The 13,419-nt window shown below is 34.9% G+C and overlaps 1 protein-coding gene across 2 annotated transcripts in view; it reads right to left on the minus strand.

Moving 5' to 3' along the window:
* Positions 1-233: 233 nt before the first annotated feature.
* Positions 234-13,419, minus strand: part of MRG15 (MORF-related gene 15) — a 30,528-nt gene continuing 17,342 nt past the window's right edge. Inside the window, exons 7-10 of one of the 2 annotated variants that reach the window (XM_069821217.1) lie at positions 11,230-11,332; positions 11,073-11,142; positions 10,344-10,428; positions 234-3,151 (exon numbers count right to left, since the gene is read on the minus strand). In XM_069821217.1, the coding sequence (XP_069677318.1) occupies positions 3,067-3,151; positions 10,344-10,428; positions 11,073-11,142; positions 11,230-11,332 (343 nt within the window). In that variant the 3' untranslated portion in view covers positions 234-3,066. The remainder of the gene's footprint in view (positions 3,152-10,343; positions 10,429-11,072; positions 11,143-11,229; positions 11,333-13,419) is intronic. The other variant, XM_069821218.1, reaches the window with a different exon arrangement.

Raw genomic sequence — 13,419 nt, forward strand, 5'->3', positions numbered from 1 at the left:
CTATCTTGTGCAAGATTAATCCAGTCTCTGCCATCATATCCCACCTCCCTCAAATCCATTTTAATATTATCTTCCCATCTACGTCTCGGTCTCCCGAAAGGTCTTTTTCCCTCCGGCCTCCCAACTAACACTCTATATGCATTTCTAGATTCGCCCATACGTGCTACATGCCCTGCCCATCTCAAACATCTGGATTTTATGTTCCTAATTATGTCAGGTGAAGTATACAATGTGTGCAGATTATTTTACATTACCTCGATTAATACTTATTATTTAGTAAAAGATACTGTTAGATGAAATGAGACTGATGTCAAGTGAATAACAACAATGAATGTGTTGGTTGTGAAACAGGGCCCTACTGAGGATATCTTAAGCCTTTGTCAGTACTACCAAAACAGAAAAAATTCAGCGACAATACAACTCCCATGAACATAATTCACTGGACACTCCTCATTCTAAAGAACAATTTGTAATACAGAATCAGTACAACATAACACAACACTTATCAAGCAGTAATCTTCAAGATGGTGACAACACAAGAAATAGTTCTCACTCAAAGCCAAAATCCTTAAAAATTTTTACAGGAGACACCCACCATTGCCTTGTAACAGTAAACTCTTATAAGTAATTCAGATTACTGCCTCTTTAATAATTGCAATTCGATAACTCCTCTCAGCGAGTCCTCATGGGAAAAAAATGCACCACTTGGTATGCAAAATTCGTATCAGTATACACCTGCAACAACTTGCACTACTTATTTATTAGTTCATATTACAGTAAAACCATCTTTTTAACGTTCTCATTTTTTAGGAAAAGTTTTGAAGTCCTAATAGAACTACCATAACAAAATGTAATTAATCCAACTTTTAAGGAAAATTCTGCTCCTAATGTAAGGAATATAATTTGAATGGATTTGCAAATATGCGACAAGTTTTAGCAAAATTCCGAAAGTTTACCGAACATTTGTGATCGATTTCTGTACAAGGGACGAACATGCTAGTGTAGTGCTGGCAGCATTTCCTATTTTATGGAAATTTCTGCTTTTAATGAATATAATGGATTTGCGAATATGTAACATATTTTAGCAAAATTCCGAACCTGTTCCAAACATTTGTGATCGATTTCTGCACAAAAGATGATCATGTTAGTGTAGAGCTGGCAGCATTTACTGTTTTAAGGAATTTGAGAATATGTAACACTTTTAGCAAAATTCCGAACTTGTTCCAAACATATGATCAATTTCTGTACAAGGGATGATCATACTAGTGTAGCATGTCATGATAGACATCTCAATTAATAGAACCACTGCTCCATAGAATGCACCAATATCATAATCGAAAGTAAGCTTGTAGAAATATTATTGTATGTTTGTACGTATATGAAAACTGTAATAATTACAATGTGGTTAAATTGCCTACAGGTGTTTTAATTTCTACTTTCAGATCTTCTCTGCTCATATTTTGAGAAACCAGCATTTTAAGAAAACCCCGCATTTAAGGGAGAGAAAAAAAGTGTTTTACTGTACCTCATGTTTCAAAATGTCATTATCCTAACATCTCACTATAATGAAGCTCTATAGTGGTCACAAACTAACTTGCTATAGTGCAAGTCTGTTATGCTGAAACATAAATATTAGTGGAAATCAGTACAAAACTTTATAACACTGCAAATCACTACATCTTAAGGACTAAATCCTTACTTTTTCACTAACCGTTATTAATCACATGGTCAGAACAAAAATACAGTCAGGTTCAATCTGAAGGCTACATTCTGTTGAAGTACCTGACATAATTTCAACCTCTTCTGAAACATGTTTCCAACATATGACATAACATACCAAGACGCATGCATTACGAGCTCATATGAGTTGCCTACAATGTAACTAACTTTATCAAAAAATCTGATTTGTCATAAAAGACGAAAAACTAGTGCAGTTAGACTCCAAATCAGCAGTTTATCACATTCACTGCAAAATTCTGCATTGAAACATATCTTAATCCCGTATTTCATGGAAGTGCAGTTTGATTCTAGGCGACTCATATAAGAAACTCATTCTCAGATATATAATTTGTAATCCCTATTTTAAAGATTGCATTTCACTACAGCTCATAACATAAAACAGTCTTGAAATAAGATGACCAAACAGCATCTGTATGGCAATTCATTAGTTTTGATACGTAAGACTATTCATGGAAAAGTTTCAAGATGGAAGCACGCACACCAGTAATCATACAAACTCTTTCATATTCACTCTCATTCTTTTTTTGTCTCTATCTTTCTTTCTCTGTGATAATGCTAATGTGACAAATTCAGTGCAAAATTAATACAGTACAGTACTCATCAACTCTTTCACACAGAATAATATCATTATTTGATGCAGTTTCCTTTCAGAAACAAGCTTAAAACTGACATATTACCTAGTCATGCACTAGCAGTCAACTTAAGCCCATTTCAAACATTTTGATACATTTCCATTCATTTTCACACCTACTTTATTCGACATTAAAGATTTCTACAACTGGCAAAATATTCTGACACGCTCCCAATAGTTCGAAAAACTGCACTTTGCACTTCTGATGGAAGATTTAAAATTCTGTTTACACACAAAGAGGATATCTACTAAAAAGTTCATCACAGAAATGGCTGTCATCTTGTCATAACATCCCATTTTGTTGCCACATGGCAAAGTATTTAGGTTCAACTTGACCAGCAAGACCTCTGATGCTCAGTCAGGGAACCAATGAAGAGTCAGAGATTCCAATACTAGAAACAAAATTCCATAAAACGGAATGGTCTTCAAGCACAAATCAATGTCACTACAATGAAGCAGGAAAGATATGGAAGAGTCAATAAAACTCTAAACGAAATTCTTACACGAGAGATGACCAACTTCTCCACATAAAAGAACCTTCTTCTTCTTTTTCAAATCTTATGCCCATTGTTCCTGTTCATGTCACTGAGATCATGCCTAAACAGAATGATAAATAATCCCAATTGTACGAAGATCAATTTTGAGATCATGTAGAAACAGATTTCAGTTTATCCTCAGAACTCTTCCAGGATCATTCATATCGCTTTTCGGTGATATTCTGGTGGAGCTATTCCATACTCCTGTAAGCTGAATAGTGTGGCTGTGTTTTTATGAAGATATCTGCAACAAAACAACAACACAAATTTAGGCCTAAGTCATTCCATGACTATTCCATAAAAATATAACAAGAAAGGTGCAAGGTAGAATTAAACATTTTATTTGACCTCTTATATCTTATTATTATACAAAGTATAAAGAAAAAAGATGGATCTGTACGAATCCCTATACTTACTTAGTTACTTGCATGTAGCGATTAAGTGGTTGGTGGTTGTGTGATTGTATAGGTTTGGATGTTTCTAGCTTATGATGTGTATGAAATAAATTAAAGATTTTGAAAGTTCCATTATTAAGAATTATTATGCTATGTTGAGGATTGCATCAGCCCACTGCAATGATATGTTGCAGGTTACATTGGTGCACACCTGCTAAGGAGCAAGACTGCATAGAGTATTACAGAAATGGTAACGAACATTTTTCCTGAATAGGTGTCCACTTAAACGTTTCACGTTAAAATACTGAGGGAGAGGGGAAATTTACATAACGAAAATACACGTATTTAACATCCCTGATATCGAGAATGTGGTTCTGGGCATTCTCCTTGTATGTAGACTATACTGGGAAATATATAAAGTTGTGGTTGACACTGTGTGGGGGCAGCACCAGCAGGGGGGCTTTGGTGGGCTGGAACCCACCCAAAATTTATTTAAGCCCACTCTTAAGCTCCCCCCAACATGAAAATGTACATCATATGAATAATTATTATATATTGTTCAATTTCACGGAAAAATAATTGTTTAAAATAGTGTGTAATAATGTAATAATGACTCAGTAATGAACTTTCCAAGAGCAGCTCTCTATTAAGGACTTCTTTGATTCAATCCAATATAAAGAACGTTATAGTAATAAGCTGTTGCGTCAGTTTTTATCGTCTCGCTTCCTGTTGAGCTGACTGTTTATTATTGCAACTTGACACTCCCACATCTGCGACAAATAAAGTCTCTCTCACTAATTTGGTTTGAAATTATGAATAGAGTTTGTTATGAGTTTTAATCAGTTTATTTAGTGGTCAGTAGCAATCGGTCCTACATTTTGACAGTTTATTTTCAAGCTTAGAATCGCATGTTAACAGTAGCTACAATAAACAATAGGCCTACTTGTATATACAGTATACTATAATTATAATAAAATTACAAATATGTGAGTGATATTTCAAATTATATATTTTGGGTGGGTTCCTATAGGGTGAAATAAATTTACAGTAGCTGCGGTGCATCATGTCTGGTAAATGTTCCAAGTGCGATTACTTTCCAAAAAAACCAGTAATAATTGTATGATAATGTGTTGGATTCGAGTTCAGTAAACAGTGATGTCAAATTACAAAGTGAAACTGAAGAGAGTGAAAAATGTACAGTACAATGAAATGTTTCTTGCCTATGATTGGGCTGGTGTGACCTTAAAGCAACCCGTTCCCCCAAGGCAGAATGTTAATACGGAGTACTACTGTTCGTTTTTGCAAAACATTCTGCGAGCAGCTCTGAGAAGAAAATGGCGACACTTTATGGATAACCCACTCATCGTTCTGCATGACAATGCTAGGGCACATACAGCAGGAGTTGTGTCTGAATTGTTCAATCGCTGGGGCTGGAAAGTGCTCTATCACCAGTCATATTCTCTGGATTTAAGTCCCTGCAACTTCGATCTAATCCCTAAGATGAAGGTCCCACTTTGTGGGATTTGCTTCCGAACAGTTGAAGACGTTTTACAGGCAACTGACCGCTCTATTTGCACCATCAATAGATTAGGCAGTGCCAACAGGATCCAACGGCTTCCACATCGCTGGGAACACATTGTATGCAATGCTGGTGACTACAGTACATCGAAGGCTTGTAAAACTTAGAACCATATAAGTATGCTATGTATCGAGAAAACAATAGTTGTCAGGACTAAAAAATCAACCTATGTAATTGAAAAAAAGCTCCAGACATGGATTCGGATTTCTGAAACACATAAAACTGCCCAGGTATAATGGGATCATTCAAAACCATGAAAAAAATGGAAGGGGAAGTTTCAATACCCACCATCATTGGTGATACGCAAGTGAAAGAAAATAAACACCATTTGGCACTAATAGTTGAAGCTTTACATTAAACAGCATTACAAGGAATAGCTCAAAGAAGCTATGATGAATTTAAAAGCAGCGATAATAAGGGATATTTTATTGAACTTTTGGAAACTTAGATCCTCTACTACAAGCAAGAATAGAAGATGAAAACCAAAACACCAAGTGTACTGTATACACCATACCATTCAAAATAAAATATTCAATATTGCTAAATGTACCATTGCTATTTTCAAGCAGTCAGCCAGATTGGACAGTATTATTTTATTACTTAATTTCAATAGCTAAAACCTACGCTATAATATATGCATGCTCCAGTATATACTGTATTTATTTGTTCCAAAGCCTCCAATGCTACAAAACCAGTAATATACACAACACCATATTGGTTATTTTACGACACTTTCCAACTGCTATGGTTATACAGCATCTGAATGAGGTAAAGATGACAATGCCGGCAAAATGAGTCCAGGGTCCAACACCAAAAGTTACCCAGCAGTTACTCTTATTGGGTTGAGAGAAAACCTCAACCAGGTAACTTGTTTCAACCAGCATTTGAACCCGGGCCTGCTCATTTCACGGTCAGGCATGCTAACTGTTACTCCACAGTGGTGGACTTGGCCATGAAGTACAATATGATTGAAAGTGTTATGTCTTCGTGTGAATATTTTTGTATAAGTAATGTGGATTTTCTTTACATATAATATCCCCCCTAACTTTTTGGTGTGCCCACCCCAGCACTTCCCCAGTTTGAAAGTTCTCGCACCGCCACTGGTGTGGAGACTCGGCATAATACAAAGTATTCTCTCACAAAATGTTATATAAATTTATACATTTTCGGTTAAATATAAGAACGGTACTTTGAATGAGGTGTAATGAAAAGATGACACAATTCTTGTATTTTAAACAAATTAACCATTTTACATACACTTCCAACTCAAGTTCATCTCTCAACAGAAGTTACTTTACATTATCCTGTCTAGAGTGATTCTTTGGAACAAGTGGATAATTCAGACACTACAGCAGTGCCGACTACGCTCGCTACTAGTCACTGGGCCATACTGAGTCATGTCAAACAAAAGAGAATCAAAATGTTACTAGTAAAATACTTGACTATATTCTTTAAGAATTTACTGAACTAGTCAAGTGCAAGATTTACGGAGTACAATGGGGAATTTATAATGCACTAAAAGAAAATGCATGTTTTCGAAGATATAACATGTTATCACAGCAAAATTAAGAAGAAATATGATGCGGTCCAAGGAATATCGTTGAAATAGATTAAATTGAGAAACAAAAATATATCAAAGGGATAATGGACGAAACATTCATTTGTGTCATTTTTGCGCGAAGCACTTGTTACTAATATATTCCTTCACCAAATCCTACCTAACTTTGTCACTGACAGTGGGCTACTTGTAACTAATAATATATCCCCTCACCAAACCCTACCTAACCTTGTCACTGACAGTGGGCTACTTGTAACTAATAATCAGACATCGGATTCTAGGGCAAATGCCTATTTTGTTTCTTTAGGAGAAAAGTAAAAATAATGATTAATATTTGTGTTTCATGGAAATTGAAAGGTATTCAAAGAGTTTTATAATGCCCTAAAACGGTTATTAGAGCCTAATTTGTTAATATTCGCCTAAAAATGCCTAACTCACTGTAAAGTTTCGCATTTTACTCTTACTTTTTATAATTTATACATGCATTCACTGCGAAATTTAAGGCATTTAAAACGTGGAAAGTTTGCTTCACACTGGCCATGAAACCATTGATAAAGGAAACAAAATGTTTTGACTCTCACGACACTCGCAATAGATTTCACCGAATTTAACATGTTTGGAGGCATAAATGCCGACAAAGAACCAACCTTAGTTTTGAAGCAGGCAACAATCACAACATGTGCTGCTACCGATTCAGAGATATACTATACTATAAAAATGACTGACTTCGGTCTGAAACCGATTAGCTGTACTGCCCTTCAGAGTGTCATAAAATCACAATTTTTGGAGAAAGAGTGTTTTTGAAATATTTATGAAAAGTCGTAAAACTGCGAATTAGTAGGGTAAACCGTTACAAAATATTTAAAAGAATGGCCCTCCTAGTGTTAACACTACCAGGAAATGCAACAATAAGTGGAACTTTGTATTTTTGTCCAATTGAATCTCAATAACAACGGTTCATTTGAATGCTCGTTAACAGTTGCTCTTTCCCTCACCTTATTTGTGTCGAGAAGTTTTGAGCGGTAGGATGTTTTCCTGTGAAATTTAACGCGATAATGCCAAAAAATATAAGTGCAAAATCTACATTGATCCGGCAATGGCTAACAGAATATTCAGAATTCACTTATGATGGAAAAATAATATTCTGCAAGATTTGTAGCAAACAGGTATGTAACAATAGTTGAAATATATAAATTCTATTAATTTTAATGAGTAGGCCTATAATATTTATACATTGACTGAGCTATCCTGAGGTATAATTCTTTTTAAGACCACTACACTTTAACCTTTTAAATTCCGATAGTTAAAGTATTTGCAGGTCATTAAAATTTTGATTGTTCGAACCCACTAACTTTGTGATAGAAATACGGCAATACAACAATTAGGATTTTATTTTAATTTTATTCAGTTTACTTTACATTTTTAGATTTCGCAAGAAAAGAAGTGCCACCTAAAGCAGCATGTGCAAGGAGCGGCTCATAAGGCTAAAGCTCAGCAGAAAAATCAACTGCAACAAACTTTACTAACACAGCCTACTTCATCCAATCTCAGCAGCAATTTCTATGCTGATTCAACCAGAGCGTTTGTTGCTGCTAACATTCCCTGGAATGCAATTGAAAATCCGGTTTTAAGACAGTTTTTACAAAAATACTGCAAACAAAATATCCCATCTGAGTCGACCCTAAGAAAAAATTACTTAGACAGAATATACAATGAAACTTTAGCTTCCATTCGGGAGGATATAGGTGATTCTTACATATGGGTCTCTGTGGATGAAACCTCAGATCCTATGAATAGATATATAGCAAATATGGTAGTAGGAAAACGTAGTCCTGATGGACCTTCGATTCCACACCTCGTATGTGTTAAGGAACTTTCGAAAGTGAATAGCCAAGCCATTGCTTATTTTGTAAATAAAGGCCTACAGTCTTTATACTCAGGTAATATAGACGATTCTAAAGTTCTGTTGTTTTGTACTGATGCTGCCTCATACATGGTTGCTGCAGCTCCACTTCTTAAAACATTTTATCCTAACCTCACGCATGTAACCTGTCTAGCACATGGCCTTCACAGGGTTTCTGAAACAATCCAGAATGAATTTCCTCTTGTCAATTCGTTTATTTCTAACACAAAAAAATGTTTTTATAAAGCCCCATCCAGGATTTCAATATTCAGAGAGAACTTTCCAGATATCCCACTCCCACCTCAGCCGGTTGTTACACGATGGAGAACCTGGATTCAGTCAGTGGTGTATTATTCTAAGTATTTTAAAGAAGTGGTCACAGTTATTGATAAATTACCTGAAACTGATAGTGCAGCGTGTGTGAAAGCAGTGAAAGATTGTCTGAATGACTCACGAGTGAAAAACGATATTGCCTACATAACATCAAACTTTTCTTTCATACCTGCAAGCATTGAACAATTAGAACGTGAAAAACAATCTCTTTGTAGCCAAATAGCAATAGCAAAGGAAGCTCAAGTGAACATACATTCTGCTTTGGGCGAAACTGGGAAAAAAGTTAAAAATAAGTGGGACAACGTATTAAATAAGAATGTAGGATTTTCATTGTTGGAAAAAGTATCAAGAGTGATATCGGGGGAAAGTGTTGATGTTTCTATTGTACCTAATTTAAAATTTGCGCCTCTCACATCAGTTTCGGTTGAAAGAAGTTTTTCTGTTTTGAAAATGATTCTCAGTGACAAAAGGCAAAGGTTAACTGTGGAGAATTTAGAAAAAATTCTGGTGATGTACTGTGCAGATAATTATAATAAAGTCTGAGCATGGAACTGAATTTCAATAACTTAAAATGAGTAATCTTGATATCAATAATCATTATTTCATTAGTTTCAATATATTAAATTTGTGCAGCTCTGTTTATAAATATAATATAGTATTCTTTTTTAATGTTTAAACATACTTTTTTGTGCGTATTTTAGTGTATAACTAAAAATTTCAGTGAAAGAAATAAGTATGATACCTTGATGTGCCTAAAATGCCTATTTTCATTAAAATAGAGCCTAATGTTACAAATTTTGAGCTTATTTTAGGCGCCTAAAACTGCAATTTTTAGTGCCTAAAAATCCGATGTCTACTAATAATATATCCCCTCACCAAACCCTACCTAACCTTGTCACTGACAGTGGGCTATTTGTAACTAATAATATATCCCCTCACCAAACCCTACCTAACCTTGTCACTGACAGTGGGCTACTTGTAACTAATAATATATCCCCTCACCAAACCATACCTAACCTTGTCACTGACAGTGGGCCTACTTGTCATTAATATACCCCTCATCAAATCCTATCTAATCTTAACAGTAACAATGTGTTTGACACTAATCTCCTCATCAAATCCTACCTAACCTTCTCACAAACAATGGCACTATCTCTCAGTAATGTTAAGAACGACGGAGGGGGAGGGGAAAAAAACAAATTTCTGCTGGCAATGATGCCACAGGTAAACATCACATCCATATGTTGGAGACATCGTGTATTTAGTTGCAATTGGCTATCATCGTAATGGCATGGTTGAAAGATGCTGTACCTAATTTTCTGCTTTAGCGGATTATTTTTATTCTACTGTATTGCCACTCATTTTAGAAAGTATTAAACTGTGACAGTGCAGACTCCTTTTTGTCAAGTGGCAAACTTCAAGACAGTTTTTTACATGATACAGTATGACATTTCTTAGTTTCTCGAGATGGTAGAGAAAATACATTCATCTTTGAAAGAATGCTTTCAGAAACTATTACTTTCCATTTCCACCTACTCTGTCATATCCAAAGTGTGAAGCTAGTATGCAGCATAAATTTCAAGCAATGAAGTGCTCTGTTATATATGTCAATGCCAATGTTAACATAGGGAAGTTACAGACGTGTCACTTCCTTGCTTACTGTCTCACCTCAAGAAGTCCTGAATATGTGTCAGCAGGAGCTGGATGCTCTTCTCGTCCAGTGGTGTGTACGCTAGCATGCTGCCCAACTTAACTGCAACATATAATGGAAGAAAACACTACATGTATTCAAGAAGGTGGGCACAACGAGGGTATAACTATCTTTCATTACTTAATGCTCAAGGATCGCATGACAACATGGATATTTATTGCTATCAAACAACAGGTTTCATTTATAAACCAAACCATAAAAAACAACAACTGAATGAAACATTCATTCAAAATTACTGAAGAAACTGGAAGGAACACAATGGAAGAATAAAACTAAACAGAATTTAAACACAAATCCTAAAAAATCAACTCAACTCAGTGAAAGCCTAAGAAAACTTGTAAACAGATAATGACAGCGAAAATTATGATGATGAGGACGATGACAACTATGATGTCCACGGCTGTAAAATTAATTAATTCTGTCTAACCTAATTTAAAAGAGGAAGTTACAATATGCCCATTGGAATGGTAATGCTTACAACTAATGTAATTTGTCTCGTTACATTTTTTTTCTATTTTGAATTCAATAATTTTTTCCACCTTAATGACTACTAGAAAAATGTATCATCCTATCATTAGTAATATTAGTCTACTGATAGTTAGTCATAAAAATACCTAAGTGTTCATGTAATCAGTTTCGTTAATTGATATAGAACATATCAGTGAAAAAATTCTAGTGTGACTTACCAAATAATCTCAAGAGGTGGATTGCACCATATATTTTGCTCATAGGCGTGTCTGGATGTCCTTGAAGAATCTGAAATTTCACAACATTGCAGAATTGATAAGCTTCATTCCACAGTGATAAGCACTAATAATCTCAGTATGGCACTTGCATCCTCACCTCAGCATACTGTGGTCGCTCGAACTTGTACAGCAGCTGGGTGCCCAGCATCACATTAAAGTATTCCTTAATGCCATTCGTCACTTCTATCAAGGCACTCTCCCTGCAAAAATACAACATTCCAAATAAACATATCAATAATAATTATTAACTTTAACTCAAGAAATTCAGAAATTCAAAACAGTTTCTTATCTCTCATTTTATTAACCCTATTTCACCATGGAGGTATGTTAGGGTTTTAGTTGTACACAGGTAATTTCATATTATACATACAAATATAACATTGTTAATACTAAATTTTTAGCCTTAGGCAGTGGTCGTCAGCACTTGCTGAAATGGGTAATGGGTAAGTAGTGTATCGGAATATGTACTGTTGTGCAGAAGAAAGAGAGGAAAAAGCATACCCGCCAGCAGCCACAGATGCACAATAGTGCAGTCTTTTATCCACAGGTAAAAGACGCTAGCACTGTGCTGATGACTGCTGGCCTAAGGAATGAAGACATGCATCATGACTGAAACTTCCCATAATTTACATTATTTCTACCACACAAAAAAAAAAGGCATTCATGTGAAAAACTGAAAATAAAATTGCGACTACCAACATAAATTTTGCTATAGACATAGCCAGTTTATTCAGATTCAAGTATAAAAAGTCTGTGATCTCGTGTTTTTCTCATGAAGGATAAATGTGATCACTAGTGAGGAACAAACTGTGGAGGACATTCTCGACACCCAGCTCTAGGTTAACAGTGCTGATACTAGCGGTGGTGATGTTGATGAAGGTGATGATCATGGTGACAGTAGTGATATGATGACAGCGTTGGTGTTCCCACAAGAGAAGATGTAGTTATAACATTAGAGACTGAGGAAGAATCTTCCTGCTACAGAAGGAGATGATTCAATTTTTCATACACTGTACGAATTAGAAAAGTAAATAGAAAACTTAAGACATAAGAAATGAAAACAGTAAAAAATATTAGATATCTTTTGGTAAAAAGAACTAATGTCATGTTTCGTTGTGAAATGTGTAAGCCTTATATTTTGAGATTTTAAAGTGATTAAAATAATGTGTATGACAATTTACATTTTCTAAATTAAATACCGGTATCTAATAATTGTATAATAATATTTAATATAGTCCTGTGTGTTGTAAATGTTCCAAGCACTGATCACAATTTCAGAGTCCCATGAAAAGTGTAAAAAAGGAGTTCGACTGTATGTCTAAACTTTTATAAATATGATTTAGAAACCTACAACATGCTTTCTAATAGCATAATTTGTTAAAAATGGCATAGAGTGGTGGCTCAAATATCATAGTAATCTAAATACATTTTAAACAAAGTGTAATTGTTTTTTGTAAGCTTTGTAACTAAACAATAAATATTTTACAGATTCTAGATTTTCTTTACATAAATACAAATATTATTTTTCACTTGGAATTTTAAATCTTACAAAATATCAGCCGCATATATCACGTCCAATCATAAACTGATTTAAAATTAACTCAGGAATGAGTGCACTGTATGCAAGTATAAATAGTTAGAGAGATTAATTATTTTCTTTGTTACCAATCCAGTAATGCTTGCTAGTCGTCTCACAGTCCAGTAAGTCTGTAATTCAGTTTTCAAAGTTTTCTTAATGAATGATGGAAGACACTACACATAATAACCACTATTCCAGAAAGCTGCCTGTTTCGCCAGCTCACGTTATTTCCTAGTGTTCCAGCATGATCTGTAACCCATTCATGTCCGAGGAGTTATGAAACAAAACCTGTTAAGTCCACCTCCAATCATCATGAAGTTTGAAAAGGTTTCTTACTCTCGGGAGGACCCTATATCAGGCTAAAAATTCCATTTGCAACTTAATTATTTCCCTTCGAATGAAGCTTGTACCGAAATGTAGGGCTCTTCCAAGAGTCTGAATCCATTTCAAACATAGTTACAATATTGGAAGTAGACTTAATGGGTTTTATTTTGGGCTCTGATCTGATAAGGACATATTCCCATTACCTTCCTAAGGCTTATAACTAAAGACTTTAGATTATATTTATCTTTTATTCATATTGAAGGTGAAGAGTCGAAACGAATTTCTGCACTGCATTCGTTTTGTACATACCATATCACAGATGATTTAATCACGAATAATTCAGCCTGAAGTACAGAATATTTCAGAGAATGATTAAATTTTATG

The sequence above is a fragment of the Periplaneta americana genome, chromosome 3 (assembly GCF_040183065.1).
Source record: "Periplaneta americana isolate PAMFEO1 chromosome 3, P.americana_PAMFEO1_priV1, whole genome shotgun sequence".
NCBI lineage: Eukaryota > Metazoa > Arthropoda > Insecta > Blattodea > Blattidae > Periplaneta > Periplaneta americana.